Source organism: Propithecus coquereli, unplaced genomic scaffold, assembly GCF_000956105.1.
Source record: "Propithecus coquereli isolate 6110/MARCELLA unplaced genomic scaffold, Pcoq_1.0 Scaffold343, whole genome shotgun sequence".
NCBI lineage: Eukaryota > Metazoa > Chordata > Mammalia > Primates > Indriidae > Propithecus > Propithecus coquereli.
Window position 1 is genome coordinate 774,501 of NW_012149097.1, and position 19,256 is coordinate 793,756.

Here is a 19,256-nt window from a genome sequence, read left to right on the forward strand (position 1 = left end):
GCAAGCATCCACTGAAAAGCAATTGGTGGATAATAGACTTTTCGCTTTTCAGAAAATGATCGATCTTCAGCAGACAAGATAGCATGGAAAGGGCTTATCTTTTTCTTTATTCCAAAAATTTGCTTTGTTTATGAGATATACGGAGGGACCAGTCCAATTCACAGTGTGTGGCCACGTCCCCAGCACCTAATGCAGGCCTGGTGCTGTACAGAGAATAGAGTATTTGGAGAGAGGAGGGGTGAGCAAAGTGGGTGGGTGTAAAAAAGAAAAAAAGGAGAGCTAGAATTGCAACTCTTGAGAGTTCTAAAAGCACTGTGCAGAGAACGCACAGATTACCCGCGTTACGGAGCATCATTGTGCCTCCCCCCACCCCAGTACATACACACACCCAATTGTTCTTTCATGCAGCAGGGGCCAACCTCATAACAGCCTCTCCTCTGATCTAGGTGCCATAATTTTGAAAGTTTCCACAGTGCACTAAAAGGCCATTCAATTCACGGCCCTGCAAGTAACTGGCTTGGGGCAGCTGTGAAACCCTTTGTGTCTCACATGACGCTTCCCTGACAGCGAAAAGGTCTCCTCTGCACCCCTGTCGGGAATAGCGAGGCGGACAGGGAGGCGGGTGGGCACGGTCAGGCTCCTCCAGTGAACACACGCGGTCCCTCCACCAGCCCTGGGTGTGTGCGCTGCGTGCTAGAAATTGATCTGAAAACCAGATGGCATCCGTCACAGGGACACGACACCACGGTCTTAAGGATTCAAGTACAAGGGCCTCGAAGCGAGCCGCACTGCCATCTCTGCCACCAAGTGGAAAGGCAAGTGATCTGCGAAGCAAGGGGTTTTGTGTAGAAAGGTCGTCTAAATGCAGTGAAAATTATGCAGTTTTTCAGAAATTTGGAACTGTTTGCCCATAATCTGGGCCAATGGTAGGCCAAAAACAAAATAATAAGGAAGTTTCATTCGATAAGTACAGTTGCTGGGGAAGAAAAGTTGAGTCGAGCACATTGGGATGAGGATTGTTTCTATGTCCCAGCTCCGCCAGCACATGACGAGAAAGCTGGCTCTCTGCTTCGTACGGTGCTGTGCCAACCTCGAGTGGGCCATCTATGCTACACTCGTACAAGCAGGTGGAGTCTGAATCTGAAACCAGGTAATTTTTTAAAAGATTGAATGAAGAATAAAAAGCCCGTTACCAATGAAAATAGGCCCAGATGGCTCAATTCACCCTGCTTTGCTTTTCCACAATCTAGTCTGAGATAGGCCAGTAATTTTTATTGCTGATAATCATCCCTGGATGGATTCACATCCCTTAATTGGTCAACCAGGAGAAGCTGGGAGAATCTACCAGTTTTATCAACACTTGAGAAAAAGAACCACCTCAGGTAAAATGCCAAATCCATGGCAGCCTCTCTTAGAGATGGCAAAGCACTCGGCAGGGGCGTCCACAACCGGCTGTCCCTAGAAACTGAACTGAGGTTAACCTGCTTGTAATAGCCCGCCCCTGCCATTAAGGTGATTGCTATTTACTTCCTCTCACTTGGAGGCTAAAACAAAAAAAAGAGAATAGCAACTAACAGCAGACTGCATTTCTTACGGAAAAAATACTGCCTAATTTGATTTTTAAATATTGCTCAAAAAATATCTTTACAACCTGATGCACACTTTGTTTTTAAAACAGGATAAAGTCGACATTAAAATATTAAAAATAAGGAGTTTAAGAGTAAAGCCAATTGAGTTAGCGATGACAGTGACCGCACCTAATAGGATCTACATGTGTAACTTGCAGACGGACAATGTCATGCTCTGGTATCAGGTGAGGGGTTGGTCCCCCCACCCGCCTTCCTGCTGGTCACACCCCTAGCAGCTCTCTGTCCTTACAGATACAGTGTCATATGAAGGGGATGGCTTTCGACTCTTCTGTTTTGATCATTTAATGGCTCAAATGACTCACACTTGACTCACATTTCATAACAGTTTCTAAGTAAAGAAAGCTGCTTGCCATCCATCGCTCTAAGTAGCCTCTTTCCAGGAATCAAATGATTCAAGAGGAAGGGACTGCTGCTTCCCCGTCTCACTGTCCAACCGAAGCACATGTTGCCATTCTTACACAGAAGGGAGCTCTGCTAAGGATTCCGACCAAATGCAACTCGTGCCACCAACAGTATTTTTGTGATCTACCTACTATGGGGCTGAAAAATGAAGGTGGAAATAAGCCCATCTATAGACAAGTATTAGAATTTAAAAATAACTTAAAAGGTATGTCTAATGCTCTACAATGGATATGAATTTGACAACTGTCCCTTGACTTTGAAAACTGCCCCTAAGAGGTGAACGCTAATAAATTAATCTAGCCCTGAATCTGACTTGTCTCAAAAGGGTCAGCTTCAAGAAACCACCAGCTCACGCAGCTGGCAAAGTGTGCGTTTGGTTGTGGGTGTATTTTTGGTGATCCAGTCTGAGTGCTTTGACTCCCAGCAGGTCTTTCGCAGACATCCTGGAGAAAGCCACGTGGGTGACTCCGAGAAGACAATATGCATCAGGACCATTGCTAATGATGCTGTTACCCGGGAGAGGATATGGACTTGTTTGCATTCATTTTCATGGTCCAACACCATGGTCCTGGCAAAAAACCGTGGACACGAGGTAAAGTGCGTCACATAAATAAAAAGGCAGGGATGGGCCAGTAAGTTATTTTAAGGTATCTTTAAATATAAATCGAGCCCCATAGGCAGAAAAGTCATCACTGGCACAATTTAAACATGATTAAGACTTGCAGTCAAAACCCCAGTAACAAAAATGGGGATTTTTTGGTTGTATCCAAGATAAGAAGAGCATATTAAACAGAATTTTGTGACTTTAAATTTCCCCTTGAAGTGAGCTTAAAACTGGCATAATTTCGATACCAAAATTAAGTTTGAATAACCAATACAAAAACCAGAACTGGAACTTTTTTTTTTTTTCTAAAACAGAATCCCAAATCCAAAACAACTTATATAAGGGATGCAGGTAACAGAAAAAGAGTCAAATAAAACAACAATGGTTCCTGAATTTAAAGGAAGGATGCCCACTTCGCTCTCTCAAGAGGCAGATGGTCAGCTGAAAAATAAAAACATTGTATCAATAGAACACTCCAAAGAAAAAAATTGCAGCCATCTCTGTACATGCAATATCAAACGTTAAAAAAAAAAAAATCCCAAACACCAAAACAACCCACAAAACTAAGAGAAGGAGGGAAAATGTTGCCCAGATCTTAGGACCTGATGATTGTTGAGGGTCCTGGGCAGGCTGCTCAAAATGCTGCTCACAGGACAGAGGACGGGAGTGACCATGAGATCAAGTTTGTGGGCCCTGGGGTGGTGGCCACCTCAGGTGAGGGGACATGCTGTCTTCAGTCCATGAGATCTTGGATCAGCAGCTTCGAGAACATGACAGCTAAGCAAGAGGGTCCCAGCACAAGACCTTGGGTCTTGGCCCAAGTTCTCTGTTTCAATTAATTTCCTTTTTCCTTTTATCAATATTATTAAATATTACTATTTTTTGGTAGCGGTAAGTCACTTCAGTATCCACCATGGGCAGTGGTGTGTAAACAGACGTTGACAAGTACAAACAGCAGTGCAATATCTGACCCAGACTTTAAAGGACTAGGAGGCGATGGTGGAAATGAGGTAACTCTTCCCCAACACGAGTGAACAGACAGCTCCTGCTCTTCTAATGCGCTATGTCCATTAGGAGAGAGTAGGGCTTGTCAACGGGATGGTTACATAAAGAAGAAGCTACAGAAGAGAAAAAAGAAAGGTTCAGATTCAAATTTGATTCTTAAAGTCTTCAAAAAGAAAAAAAGAAGCTTCTCTATAGCAAACCGAAAGAACAGCAGCGTGTCAGCGAAAGCGGCGACCGCACCGAGCGCGCTGGGGGGTCAGTAGCCGCCACCAGAGCCCGGGGAAGGAGCAGAAATGGCTGGGCAGAAATGGGCGAGAGAGGGTGGCGGAGACGGGAGGTGACGTACAGGACACCACGCGGCAACTGTCTTGGAGTCGGTGCTGCCCGAGTGGCAGCGTTTGGAGCCCGCGCACGAGGCGAGAAAGCACAGGACTCCGCCCTCCCTACGTCTTTCATCCATGTGACAAGCACGTGCACACGCATGTCAAGCAGCGACTAAAAAGAACTCACAAAAGGGCACACAAAACGATGTTTGGGTAAAAATATATTTCCCCCTTTATGTCTTGGCACTAGTGATATATGCATAGGTCACCTGTCCACCGCTCTCCTACCTTAACAGACACCAAATTACCAACATGTTACCAAGTGAGTACTTTCATATTGAAAAAGTCGTATACGTCACATCGATACAATTATTTAGTTTCTTAAAAAAGACAAATGTCTAACATGCCGCTTACATATGACAATTCTGCATTAACATCGAAAGTAGATTACACAACAGGTTTAGAAAACAGTTATTTTCAAACAGCAAAATGACAAGGATCTATGACTACGGCTTAAGGCATATCAGCATATTTTAAAATTAAGAAATGGACAAAGTTCTAATGCTGTTCACAGCTTAATTTTTCAATTTATTTAAAAAATTCCTTTCATACCTACACACAAACTAGATTTTGTGGGTTGTGATTCCCACTAAAGGGTCACCACATACGTGTCCCGTCAGTGGAACCAGGACTTGTGGCAGCTGAGGCCTGACAATTCCAGACACTTGCAAATGGCAAGGCAGAGGGCGGTTTGGGCAGGACCACACGGACAGGACGACGTGGGTCAGCGACAGCTGAAACCCTGGTTCAGGAAACACTTATGTGAAGAAAGCAAGGAAACCAGGTCTGTTCATGTGAGGTGCACAGATACGCAGCGTGAGTGTCACAGCTGGTGAGTTACAAAGCAGAGAGGGAAGACCGTAAGTCACCTGTGTCCGGCATTACATTAATCCCCCCGGTGGAGATACCCTTTCTGGGCAAAACCTTCACCAATTAATGAAGAACCTAAGCTGGGAAAATAGTCTCTGAATTGCCAATAAATTCTCATAAATGCTGTTCACCACATCCTACAGCACATAAAACTGTTATGGGTGTCTAAGGCCCAGAAGCAAAAAGATGGTCATTATGTCTGAACAAAAGATGGGGGGAAAGCCAGCCAGAGCTGTCTGCCCGCCCCCACGAAAAGGTGACCACTGCCAGCAGTTAGCACCAGGGAGGGACCATTAAACTAAATAAAATCAAGTGGCTATAAAGGCAGCCTGGCATAAAAACTTCTTCCTCTTAGATTTCTCCAGTGGAAGGCAGGAGTTTCTCATTCCAGCTGGATCTACACTGCCAGAATCAAGCCCCACTGAAATATCCAACAATGTCCGTGGGTGCTGTGTAGAGCACGGGCGGGGATTGGCAATTTCTGACTTCCCCATTGAGATCAAGAAGTTGAATTTATCTGATTCTTGTGGAAAAAAAAAAAAAGTAGAAATGTGGCCATTTAGAATGTATTTAGTTGTTTGGCTTTTATTTAAAAAAAAAAAAACAAAGGCTACTCAAACCATTATCTCCCTACCCCCCTCTAAAAAACAACAAAGAAAACAATCCATCCATCCCATTTGTTTTCTCTAACTTTAAAAAGTCAGAAAGATCTCAAAGGTTTCTTGCTACTGTACTTACATGCAAAGGCGAAAGCACATCCAATTAGATTGGAGGGTACCACTTACTCCGTGCAGAGCCAAGGACTACTGTGGAAAAGGCAGACACAGAAAGAAAAAAGAAGAGCAGCAATAACAAACTAAACAGGGCCGGGCGCGTGGGAGGAAAAGGTTCAGAAGCAACACATTGGAAGAAAGAAAAAACAGCTTCTAAATGTTTCTTTTGACTCTTTATTCCCTGACTCTCCATATGGTTTATTTTGCTGTGAAAAATTTAATGCATAAAACAGCAATCAATCATCTTGGAATCAAAAAGTCAGCTGGATGCCTTTTGTTGTTAGGCTGGTTTCAGTGATGCTAGAAGCAGAATTTAAAAGTGTACTTCCTGTCACAAGGCACAAAAATGCTCACACAAACAGTGGCTGGAACAAGCGTACGACACAGAGATGCAAGCTTTGTCTGGCGCACAGCACATGGGCAAGCTCAGCCCGCGGTTGCAAGCAGCGTGCCGGCTCCTGCGTGGCGCCCCACAGCCAGCTTCGGACTAGATGGGGGGAAAAAAGCAAAAACAAAAACAAAAATACTGGTCCAGCAGCTCCTACACCTGTGGAGGCCACTACTGCTGCTGCTTCTCTTTGCTACGTCTATTCCGCCCGAGTTTGGGCTTCAATGAAACTGATCGTACTTTGCCTAATTAAGCCTTAATCAGTTCATGGAAGACCATTCCTTCTTTCCTGTAAGTATGTTGAGGACAAAAAGGAAAAAAATCTTTGTTGGAATCCAACAGAGACATTTATATATATACATATATATATATATATATGTATATATATATAAGTCTGTGTCGGAGGTCAGCACATTCTGTCCTATTTACCTCCCCTACAACTAGTGACGGCCAGAAGGAAAATGCAGAGGGGACATGGGCTCATGAGAAATGTTAACCTTTCAAGCAAGAAACAGGAGACTGCGCTTAGAAGGCTGGAGGATCTTGTTAGGGAAAAAACAGATGAAAGGATAAGCATCAGAAAGGAACAGTACAGAAAAGAGATTAAAAAGCCCTTTTCCATACAAATTAAGCACGTGGCGTGTGCCGGCAGGGCTGGCCCTAATCCTGGAGGAGCCCATGGCCTCAGACGTAAAGGGCAGACAGACAGAGCTAGTCACGCTGAGGGGAAAGGTGCGGAAAATTCCTTCAAGACAACTGGATTTGAAACTCCAGCTGTTTTATTTCTTCTTTTGATTGCCAAATATTGAAAGGAGACTAAACAAGGAAGCTGGATGTGAAAAATTTCTAGTTTCTTGACTCATTGGTTGTGTTGTTCCTTCCCATTTCCATCTTAAATTGACAAGGACTCTTCAAATGTGTGCTGCGGATGACACAGTTTACAGCAAATTTTCTATGTGCAGTGTTTGTGCAAATTTTCTCCTCTTGATTAGTGAAAAGCTTTATTAGAAGTACCGAGAGCAGTCATTAGGTCCTCCCCTCAGCCCACTGAGAGCAAATTTAGATGTGTTCATCGAAGATTTTTTATTTTAAATAGTAAGTAGGTTGTGGAAAGCCCATTATCCTTAGTAGAAGATTCTTCTACTAAAGAATGTTGTATGATCCAACCTTTGAGATCTGTCTGTGAGAGGACCGAGGATACACCAGTAAATGTGAACATAATCATAGTTTTCTTGTACCAGACGACACCAGCTTGGCCGGTATTTGAAGGTCGCTGTTCAGATGCAGTTTCCAGCCTTCAGAGGGGACAGTCTGAACAGACCCACGATCTCAGGCCAAATGTTATTGATTAAAATGAACATTTCATGCAAGCGTAAAAATCTCATATAATGCTTACCCACCATTCTGTCTACGTACAAATCTACCTTGGCTTGGGGCAAGTGGGGGGCAAAGGCAGCGAGTTTAGGGCACCGTGCGATCACGGAGATGAAATCAAGGAAATGCAAGCTGCTGTCATGGCTATTCAGGTTTTTAGTTCAGCTGCTGAGGCGGTGAGAAGTTTTCACGTCAGATGTACAGGCAGCAGTTTACCCCACTTTCCTCAGTCCAAAGCGACATACAAGTGACAGGCCCGCTTCCTGCCGCCATTCAGAACAGGCATAAAAGGCCGATCATTTACTTTCCAGAAACAAAGTCCAGCCGCACAGAGCTTTTGCTGTTATTCCCTTGTTCTATCATTTTCCACCCCCCAACAACATTCAGCAAAATGAGTTAATCGTTATTGGTGTTTGGGGAAGGGTAAAAAAAAAAACCAAACAAACAAAAACACAACTCAAGGACACAGATGGCAGAGATACAATAGTACTGCAAAAGCAGGTGAATGCGGGAACATCCTTGGCTTGCCAGGCTTTATGTGAAGCTTGCACTGCAAGTTAAAAAACAAAACAAAAAAGTTAGAAATAATAATAAATAAAAAAGAAAGGAAAATTAGGAGCGCCAGCACCAGCATTCAGCGATGGTGAATGCTCATGCAATGATTATGGGATTGGCAGAAATTAAAACCAAAAACTTGAGTAGGCTATTCTACATGACAAGCAAAAGCAAAATTTTAATATTGAATTAAAGACACATAGTTAGTTTCCATTTGTAATTCAGAATTCACAAGTGACTTCTTGAAACCACTGCATGTTCTAGTGGAAGGATTTACTGTTTGGTTTTTGTTTTCTTGAATAACACAAAACCATTATCTGTTAGGTTTGGGTATCACATTAGTTTTGAACAAGAGCTTCGTCTTCCACTTCTGAGCTGCTGAAGGAGTCAGAGAATAAATACACAATAAATGCCTTTGTACAGCTGACTTGAAGAAAAGGTGTAAAGTAGCTTGGGGACTGAAATATACACAGTGGACAGAGGACATGCTATTAATCTAGTGGGGAAGGGGGAAGAGGACAATTATTACAGGGTCACAGCTACAGCAATGCCAGGAGCTTTCCCCTCTTTCGGGTACAAAGCAATGCCAAACCCAAGATCCACATGTCTAATTTTAGGCAAGTCCAAAACATACAACTTTCTTCCTTAGCTAGAATATAAAAAAAGATGAGTGGATAGTTATGTAAACTGTGGTTATTAGATGTCAGGTGCAATTTTAAAACTTTCTTTTAGGATAGATGCATCTTAACCAGTGAGCGCCTGCTGGCGATCGTGCAGAAACGAGGAACACGCCCACGACCAGCCGGCGCGGGGCAGGGCCCCCGCCGTGGCGTGGCCGCAAACGTGGAAAGTGGCTTGGTGGCCAGAGATGGCAGAAGGTGGGGTCCAGCCCGCGGCAGTGCCAGGGTTAGTTCTGCTTTGCCTGTCATCTTAGGCGCTGTTAACACACTCTCGTGCCACTACAGGTCGAGGAGAAGGATAAAGCCTCACCTACGTTAAAAAAGGAGCGTGTCGTTGGATGAGAAAAAAGAATTAAAACTGTTAGAAAAACCGAGTCAAGCTCTGAGGCGGAGCGCGGCGGCTGCATAAGCGAGCGTCTCTGTCTTTCTCCGCTTTCCGCGCGCGCAGAGCCGGCCCGGGGCGACGAGCCGGCAGGGGAAGGAAGGGCCGCGGGGAGGGAAGGGCCGCGCTGCTCCGGCCCTGACCGCGGTCCTCTGGGTCCCCTCTGGCCACGGCTCTCCACGGCCGCTCGCAGGAACAGGGTGACTTTCATTTTTTTTTACTTGGCAACTTCAGGCCTCCAACTGGCAGTTACTTTCGTACGAGCGGGAAGTGTGGAAAAGGGCAAGAACCTAGCGAAAGTAACACCGAAAACGTGTGCCCCAGCCTGGTGACAAGTGTGAGCCGCACTAAGTCTAACGTCATGAGGAACGCGGGCGAACACGCGACGAGGCTGCGACAGTCCCCGCAGGCCGCGCAGCTCTGGAAGCAGCGGACGCCGGGAGGCCCCGGGACGGCGGGACGGCCGGAGACGCCCACGCGGGAGCCGTCGCCCGGACTTTCTGTGAAACGGAGGCACAGCGCTGATCAGCGCCTGGGATTCTCACTGCTTCAAGGCACATCTAGTATGCGTGGAGCTGGTCTTCTATAAGTAGTTTCAGTTTTAAAACTTGTACCTTCACGCACTCGAGTGCTTCAGGGCAGGAAAAACTTGACTTTGGGTCTCCTAAGCTGTGAGTCGGCAGCTCTGTTTCATTCGTGCCCGCAGACGTACGTGTACGCACACTCACATGCACTCAGACACACACGCACACATGCACGCACGCACACATAGACTCGCGCGCGCATGTACACACGCACTCACATGAACTCGCGCACACACGCACGCACTCACATGCACTCACGCACGCACACACTCGCACACTCACATGCACTCACAGATACATACACACAGACACACACATGCACTTGCGCACACACGCACGCACACATACACTCGCACACTCACAGACATGCACTCACAGGCACACACATGCACTTGTGCGCACACACACGCATGCACATATGCACTCACGCACACACACATGGACTCGCGCACATGTACACACGCACTCACACATGAACTCGCGCACACGCGCACTCACATGCACACACACACGCACTCACGCACGCACACACGCACACTCACATGCACACAGACACGCACTCACAGGCACACACATGCACTTGCGCGCACACACACGCACGCACATATGCACTCACGCACACACACTCACATGGACTGACAGGCACACACAGACACACGCACACATGCACTCACACAGGCACACACAGGCACATGCACTCACACACGCGCACACCCTGTATTTATCTCGAGCTGGTTTGGACCCGCAGGGCACGATGCCGGGGGCTCTGTGGTCACGGGGAGGCCCCGATCTCCCGGTGCCGCGCGGGGAGCAGCACAGCAGCGTGGACGCCCCCGACGCCCGCAGCTGCGGAGCTTTCACTATGACCTGCGCGGTTGTTGCGCTCGGAATCGATGCAGCACAACGACATCCTGGGCCCTTGGGCTCCTTTGGTCACTCAGGTCTGTCTGTCCCGACCCCAACTAAAATCGCGCCTCGGCCACGCCGACTGCTTCTGTTATTGCTTAGAAACGCCTGCGGCCTGCTCTTGTGACACATTTTCTCTCGTCTCAGAGCTCAGAGAGCCCGAGCTGGTAACGCGTGACTCGCACCGTCTCAGCGTGTCACTGGCAGGGTCACCGTGGCGGGGTCACCGCGGCAGCGCCTGCTGCGTTTACCGCAGGCGCCGAGCGACTCCTCCGGGCCCACCCGGGCTCAGGGGACTGACGCAGCGTTGGCTTCTCCACGTGACGGTCTTAATTACTGTTAATTAAGAAACTCGAGCCTATATACTGTATTTCTAAAGAATGCAATTCTTTGCCTGCTCGAGTGCCAACACTTGTCACCTACGGTCAGCCTTCTCCCGAAACCTTGGCCTCCAAGGCGAGGGCAGGGTCCCGAGCACGCGCACCGCTCTGCGGCTGCCCGAGCCGCGCCCTGGGCCGCAGCAGCTCCGCGCCGACACCGCCCCCGCAGCCCGCCCGGGCGCGGAGGAGCAACTGCACCCGCGGGGAATTCAAGGAGGGCCCCGCCCGCACTGGGTTCGGGCGGCTGCTACTGGAGTGTCGCAGGCAGTGACCGACTGGGGACCGGAACCTGCCCGCCGGCACATTAAACCAAGGCCCTGTTTGAAAGTGTTTTGGGAGTGGGTTTAGTTGTGGCTTGAGGGTTGGCAGGGGCGTCTTAACAGGGGGAAGCACTCGGATCCCATTTCACAAGAAAGCAATTCGTCATCTTACTGAATTTAGAGGAAAGCTAGTGGCCACTGGCAGCTCTTCCAGACACTTCATCTTGGGAACAGGACTTTCAGTGACCGGCCCACCGAGCCTTACAACCCGGAATAGGAAAATCATTTTAACAATCGTAATTTTAGGATGCTCTTTATCAAGAGTCATGAGAACTGTCTCCAGAGGGTACTGAAGAGAAATAAACCTGTCTTCTTCGAGCCTCCTAGTGCTGGTGCAGAAGATGCTACTGGAGACAACAGGCCACTGCGGTCCTGACTGTGTGTCAGTGTGCTCAAGTTCTGTAAGTTAATCTTTGCGTACCCTTTAAAAACGCTTTAAAAACCTTCACCATCTTCCCTGCACTGTAGAGAAAATACTTGCTTTTATCTTTCTGGCAAAAGACCAGTCTCCAGTCTGTAAATGGGGAAAGGAGAGACATGCAAGAGGAATGGACTGTTAGAGGCCCTGACAGATGGGGTGACATCTGCTTACTTTTTCTTATCCTTGTCTTTCTTGGTTTGCTGGGCCCCGGACTGCTGGGCCTGGGACTGCAGTAGCTGAGCTGCTGCCTTCTTCTTCTGGAAACTGTTCACCTCCTCCTCAAGCTCCTTCTTCTTGTCCTCTACCTTCTTCTTCTCTTCCTGGTGTGTCCGCTTTAGGAGGTCGAACTTCTCATGCAGCTGGAGAGAAAATGAGGAGGACAGGCTTGGTGAAGAGGATGAAATCTTACCTAAGCAAGCGTCCTTGGATCTGTCCAAAACACGAAGTACGGGTCAAGTGGCTGCACTAGCTTTAGTCGCAGGTGTGAAGGACCGTCTCGGCGACCTCCTGGAGGGGCTCGGCTGAGCCGCTGGAGAGCCTCCCTCGGAGTCCTAGACTCCTTGGGACAAAACGTTCCTTGAACACTTTTCCTGATAGTAAGATAAATATTCATTTTAAAAGGCAGAATGAAGAAGATAAAAATTTTCTATGATCTGAACAAAAAAAAAAAACATTCACTCTGTAGGTAAAAGTGGTTCTTCACCTCTGGTCCTTTTTCAAAATGTATAAAATACATTTACTTAGAGATACACACAATGACTACAGACACACACACACACACACACACACACATATTATTTAAATAATAGAAACATAAACAGTGGAAACAAAAGCTGGAAAGAAGGGAGGGAGGGAGACAGGCAAAAAATTCTCACTGGAGAATTCTAGATTTTTACCCAACATCCACGTGATTACAGCCAACAGCAAATAAGCCTCAGCTTTCCTTTCTCTGCAGCAAACCCATCTTGGGTCCTTGGCTATTCAAATAACCTCTAAGTTACAGTAGTTTTTATGAAGATAAATTAAAACAAGATGAGGAAATTATTTAGATACTTTCATGCAGAAATCTGTTGAGCTACAGGTCAAACACTTGAGATACCCCTTAACTACCAGCAAAAGCAGACGTTTTGCGCGCACGCACACGCTCAAATACAGTGGCATGAGTGTCACAGTGGAATTGCACACAAACTTGTAGGAAGCGGTTAACCTGGCCCGAGCACTGGCACGGGTGGGGTCAGAGGGACACGGGAGCAGGCACTGCGAGCCCAGCAAAGGGGACGCGTGGGCGCGGATGTGGGGGACGGGCTTCGGGTTGGACCACGTCCACCCAGAGTGCCGAAGGCCCCTCCACTGTCTAGTTCACTGAGTTGTCTAGCAGGCTAAGATAATAACAATAGTCCCAGAATCCCAAATCTCGCATTACAAGACTTGTAAATTGAGGAAACAGAGCTACAAAGACCACGTGATCAGGTCTGGAGACCTAAGATCTAGTTTTTAGTCTTGGTTTTGCTGCTAACTAGGTACATGACTGCAAAGATAGCTAAACCTTTGTGACTTTGTTTATCATCTGTCAAATGGGGATAAGAATATCCGATTCATTTTTCTTGCCAGGTTGGTACATCACTTGTTATAAAATGTATGTAGAGAGTACCCGGACCATCATGATGCCCTATGAATGTGGAGAATTAATAAAATACCTCCTTTATGTTTCTTTCCCTTGAAGGAGAACAGATGACTTACTTCTTTCTCCGCCTCTTTAAGTTCAGCTTCTTTCTCCTTCACTCTCATAACGAACATCTGTCTCATTTCTTCTTCTTTCTTCTGCAGTTCTCCTAGGAATTCATTCCGTTTTGCTTCGTATGTCTCCTGAAGACTGTTCAAAATCCACAAACCAAGGGCAGAGTCATGAAATTGCCTAATACATTTCAGCTCGTACAGTTTCTACCCAGTACTGAAGGGCTGCTGCCCAGCAGACGAAGGCACAAGGAAAACGGGCGGCGCCGCGTCGTTTCAGCCGCGCTGCGATCAGAAAGACCAGCGCGTCCGGCCCCAGAACCAGCGCCGCCCTGGAGGCGCGACCGGGGCCACATTTCACCTCACACATATTCGCACTAGGAAACCCGGGGCTGGCGGCCATTCAGGATTTCGGAGGAGGGAGGCGGCCTGTGTGGGCAGTGGAGTCACACAGACCTGGGGTAAATTCTGGCCACAGCGACTGACTGATCTGGGAAAGGCACAGCTTTCCTGAGCTGCCGCCACGGACACGGCCACCCGCCTTCTAGGGACATGGCTACGAGAATGCATGGGGCGAAGCGAGTGAAGCATCTGACACACAAATAAATCAGTGCTTGCTGTTCCCCTTCCTCACTCGTCTCCCTCCAGCGTCCAACAGGGAACAAACTAGAGACCATTGTAGAAAACTGTCGCTTTTCAAGTTACATTACCAACTGTAAATAGAGCAGAGAGTTTTATGTTCACTGTAAACCCCATCCTCCTCCTGTCTAAGAATTTCGAGCCCAGTATTTTACCTTGAATGTCACAACTCGGCTTCGCCTCTAAGTCAGAACAAACATATTTACAGAGAAATCATTTTGGTGACACAACTTAAGAAAACGCGTCCCCGCCCCCACCCACCCACGCACACAGAGAAACATTTGCTGACATTTTATAAGGTGCTATTTCTCTCTCTCTTGCAGTTTTCCTGGAACAATAGCTGTGTAGTGATCTAAGTCTGCAGTACCATCTGCCTTAACCTACGGACCAAACTCGTCCAGAGCGCAAACTGCAGACGGGGCCGCAACTAGGGAGGACCCGGGCACGGGCACAGCCGCCCCACAACACTCACACTGTCCACGTAGGAGGAAGCAAAGGAAATTCGGGGGGTGGGAGTTCGTGTGCATGTAGGTATATGCACATTTATGATGAATTAAACAATTAGTTCAGCATTAGGAAACATGTTAACTAGGTTGGTTTATACTTCTACAATTATTAATAACATTCTCATTAGTTTATTAAAAATAAGTTCTCCTGCCCTCAACACGGTCAACATTACCTGTTTATGAACAATCAAGTGTTTTGAATTCCCAGAGATAAGTTAACTTTCACATCATCTTATGAGGCGGAAACGAGTCTGGCCAACGTTAATGTTGGCTAATAGTATTAATAGCACCTTGGACTTGTTTAAGATCTATGGCCATAGAGGACAGCACTGTGTTGATAACAGAACTATAAAATAATTCATAAATATTATTTTGCTTATATAATAAACATTTCGTCACTATTATTTGGGTCAGAATTGCCATAGGCAGAGGACGACTTGTCCCTGCTATGAAATTTTATAGAAAACTCAGTGTTTGTTGATTTCAGGATAATGAATGTGTCTCTCTCTTCTTTCTAACGAGCAACGGAACACCTTTCATAGAAACACCACCCGAAATGTGTCCCAGAGGCCGGCGGTTTCAAGAGATGTTCTCCAAAAGAGGGGTTCCAGAGTCAAGGGCGTAAAGGGAAAAGGCTACATGTGTCTCCTCTCTGGAGACTCACAGCGTAGCGGTCCCAGCCTGGCCGCGCGTCAGGAACCCAGGCACATTTCACTTCCAGAATGCGCGCTCCTGAGCCCACTCCCGGAAGTGCTGATTTGGGATGACAGGCTAACGCAAAACAGTCTGTTTTTGAATGCTTCCCAGGTGATCTGGCGTAACTAGTTTGCTAACCACTGCTCGTCAGAAATGCTCTGAGAAGTCCTTCAGGAAATGAACCTGTTTAACGTGATTATCTTGAGAGCCCTCCAAATTGGCTTGATCACAGAAACTTCCACGCATCAGCAGGATGTACTTTGGGTAACGCCACCCAAGGTACTGAGAACTCTCACCAGGGGCCCATCCAGGCCCAGCCACAACCCGCCTTGCGCTCCAGTTCCTAGAGAGATGTTTTCAAACTATGAATTAACCACTACATTAAAAGCAAAAACTTATAAGAAAAGGGTAGAAAATACCAGAGTGTGGTGCAAATAAGAGTAGGTATTACTGCGTGAAATGTGTGTGTCTGGATCATGACGACGAACGGTTTTTATACTGAAGGTTTGGCCCAAACCGGGAAAGCCCTAGCTAGTCCCAGAGGAAGCCCAAGGAGCGACTTTGCCGGTGGTTGAGACTGGTCTCTGCCACAGCCTGCAAGCAGCTTCGACGTCCTGGGCGGGGCCCCGGGGTTTATGGCTGCTTCCAAAAGACAAGGGCAGAATTAAGTAATCGTGACAAAGACTGTTTGGCCTACAGAACCTGAAATAGTTACTGTCTGGCCCATAACAGAAAAAGCCCTTTTACTAGAATTAATTATCCCCTGATCTGGTCAGTTCCTCATTTTATAGAGGAAGAGACTAGGGCCCAGAAGGGCTAAGAATTGCAGCAGCAGAGCGGAGCCTCGAACCCGGACCCCGGGGTCCTGGCCCCGCCCCGGCCGGTGTGAGCGGAGGACGGGGGCGGATGAATTCGATCTATGGCAGCTCCTGTTGTTCTGTCCTTGTGCATGAAAAACAAATACTCTGAACTACCACAGACAGCCTTTCCACACAAAAACCATTTTCACCAGTTCAATAACCACAGAGTGGGTTGCATTTTGTGGTAAATGCATTTCAAGGTTCAATGCGCTAAACCTGTGTACACAGAAAGGCATCCTGTACCTGCCTCAGAAAGCAACATTCGTGTGGTTAAAGATGGTCGGTTTTATAAGCCCCCAGGGCAAGGCTGAAGGACACCAACCTGGCTAGAAGTTAACTGCTTGGTCGGCAGCTCTTTATCTGGGGTCCGCGTTTGTTCTCACCAAATACACACACGTTCATGGAACTCCACAATGACGGCACCAGGGACCAGCGAGACATTCCCAAACTCTCTCTGAAGCAGTTCCTAGCATATCAACCCCTCCTGCCCCAGTGGCAGCTCAGACCCAAGTGGACAGACTCTGCCCACACCGTGCCGGCGGCCTCTGGCTCAACAGCCAGCCAGCTTCCAGGCATCAGACTGCGTTACATCGCTAGCCCCAAAAGAGGAGGAAACAGTTTTTCCGAGGACTGTGCCAACTGGTAGAGGCACGTAGCCCAGACACACCTCACACCACTTCAGTTCAAATCCCCATTGAGAAACTGCTTGGGCTCCATCTAGATCATTCTCTCCTCTACCAGGAGCTGGTGAACCTGGCCTGGCAGCCTCGCCGCGCTGGCCACCAAGCCTGGTGTGGGCAAGGACAGCCCTTTCCACCGGCTCTGACGGGACTGGGCTGTCGCCAGTGCCCTAATTCTACATTCGTTTCTCCCTCCACGTGTGGCATCTTCATCAGTCGGCGATGTGAGCAAATGTGGATTTTCTAAACGCTATTCCCTTCCCCACTGATTAGCTGTTGTCAGCATTGTGCCGACCCTCTGAGAGCTAGTAAGAGTCCTGGGAAAGTAAGAGCCTCGGGAAGTTCCGCTCGTGGGGCAGAAATGCACGGGCAAGCGTGCTGGGCAGGCCCGGCCTGCAGACGCCTCCCAGGCCCTGCACCTCTGCGAAGGCAGCGCTGGGCCGGGCTCAGGGCCAGGCTGGGCTCGAAGCCCACCCCCCTCGCTCACTGCCTACGGGACCCTGGCCAGGCTGCTAACACTTTCGCTGCCTTAGCTTCCTCATCTGTAAAGTGCGGATGACAATAATGACATCACCTGCATCGGTTAGTTGCAACAATGCAAATGAAGTGGCTGTCACAATGCTTGGGGATGTATGCTGGTGACCGTCCCCCAGCAGGTCCCCCATTGCCACTATCTCAACGCAACAAGCATTTCTGTGATGCACAAGGCACCACCCTCGCCACCGTCCGGGAGACACCTGACTGCTGAGTGCCCTCGTACCTGAAGGGCTTGCTGTCAGGGTCAGTGTCCTTGAAGCCCATCTCCTCGAGCTTACAGCGTCGATACAATTCATAATGGTGGGTGTGAGTCTGTTCTCGCAAGTCCTCCATGTTGACGCGGATCAGCATCTCTCGAAGTTTCACGAAATCGCAGTGGTTTTCATTCTCAACTGCAAGAGACGGGGCAAGCGGGGGAGGGCTGTCAGCAACAATGTCACTGAAAAGCTGCAGTGACACTTCCAAGAGGTTGTTACCGTCACTCCCGAAATCTCTGAGGTCCCAAGGCCACCTGAAGATTACCGATTCACCTTAACATTCCTAATGGAGACAAGATTTCTGACGACATTGACCATGACGCTGCTCACGAGAACGCCGACTGCCGGCCCGCTCGGCACAGCGCTGGGAGGAGCTGACAAACACCATCCCTACCCTGCACGATGAATCTGCCAAGCGGACGCCGGGCTCTTGCTTCGTGGGTATGGAAGCCTGGCTATGATAAGCAAGGCGACCTCCCAAACAGAGGCGGCAGCGTCAAACACCGCGACACCTGGCTCCAGAGCCAGACCCATTTCTGCCACTCCGCGTGTCTAGACCATGCAGGTCTCGCACCCGCCTCATTTAATCGCGTCAGCGACACTGAGGAAAGGCGTCGTCTCAGCAGCCACCCTGCTTAACCTGCAGCACTGCCTGTCCTCCCTGCAAACGCACACGGGGTCCCCGCCCCGCCAAGGGACACACCCGCAGGCTGAAGACTGTGGTCACGTCCTGCAGTGCCAAGTACAGGTCAGACATTCTTGTAATTCTCAGATTTCCTGAAATAACATTTAATTAGAAGACAACCTTCCCAGAGATGACGGAGAGACAAGTACGCTCTCGTTTGTGAGAAGCTTTTTGCCGCTTTTTTACACTTCGCTGATGAAACTGGTTCAAACTCCTAGGGCAGAACTCTTTCCTATCAGGAATTCCCACTGAGTCTGCCACACGACCCAGCATCCTCAAGGGGCTGCCTGATCGCCGGGGGGCTCAGCAGCCGCTGCTCTCCAGGGTCTACCAGCTGATTGCTGCTTCTCTCTTCCTCGCCTCCACGACCGCCTCCCGCTGCCCGCCACTGTCGAGGACCCCCTAATGAGATTAGGGAGGGGAGAGCCCGTCCCGGCGTGCACGTACCCTGCACCACGCCCCAGGGGTACTGCCTGGCCTTGGCCATCTTGTTGCCGACCTTGACCTCCTCGGTGCTGCCAACCACCGCGAACGGGAGATGGACCTGCCAAGCAACAGGGACAGACAGCAGTTACCTTCCACCTCTGACGAAGACTGGCTCTCCACCAGCCTCCACGCTCTCCTGCCTTCTGCCTGGCAGCAAGGGCAGAGGCAGGAAGAGCAGAAGAGAGTTCGGTGGGCGTTACCTGAAACAAGCGCGATTCCAGGGCAAGCCGTGGGAGTCTTCGCGACTGCACAGTGAGCTCTAACGTGCGCCGTCCAGTGCGGCAGCCCCGACTCTGTGCGGCCACTGAGCTCCTGAAACCGGGCTCGCAGGACCAAGAAACTGAATTTTTCACTTTTAATTAATTTACATTTAAATTTAAAATGGAAGCAGTGCCGGGTGTGGTCGCTCGCATCTGTAATCCTAGCACTCTGGGAGGCTGAGGTGGGAGGATTGTTTGAGTTCAGCAGTTCAAGACCAGCCTGAGCAAGAGTGAGACCCC

General features: G+C 48.5%; 1 protein-coding gene across 3 annotated transcripts in view; it reads right to left on the reverse strand.

Moving 5' to 3' along the window:
* Window positions 1-3,043: 3,043 nt before the first annotated feature.
* The window catches only part of SEPT11 (septin 11), a 137,163-nt gene continuing 120,950 nt past the window's right edge, over window positions 3,044-19,256 (reverse strand). The window contains exons 6-10 of one of the 3 annotated variants that reach the window (XM_012650980.1): window positions 18,718-18,814; window positions 17,552-17,720; window positions 13,417-13,549; window positions 11,848-12,035; window positions 3,044-3,096 (exon numbers count right to left, since the gene is read on the reverse strand). In XM_012650980.1, the coding sequence (XP_012506434.1) occupies window positions 3,093-3,096; window positions 11,848-12,035; window positions 13,417-13,549; window positions 17,552-17,720; window positions 18,718-18,814 (591 nt within the window). In that variant the 3' untranslated portion in view covers window positions 3,044-3,092. Of the gene's footprint in view, window positions 3,097-6,854; window positions 7,999-11,847; window positions 12,036-13,416; window positions 13,550-17,551; window positions 17,721-18,717; window positions 18,815-19,256 lie in introns of those variants that run through there. The other 2 variants (XM_012650978.1, XM_012650981.1) reach the window with 2 other exon arrangements.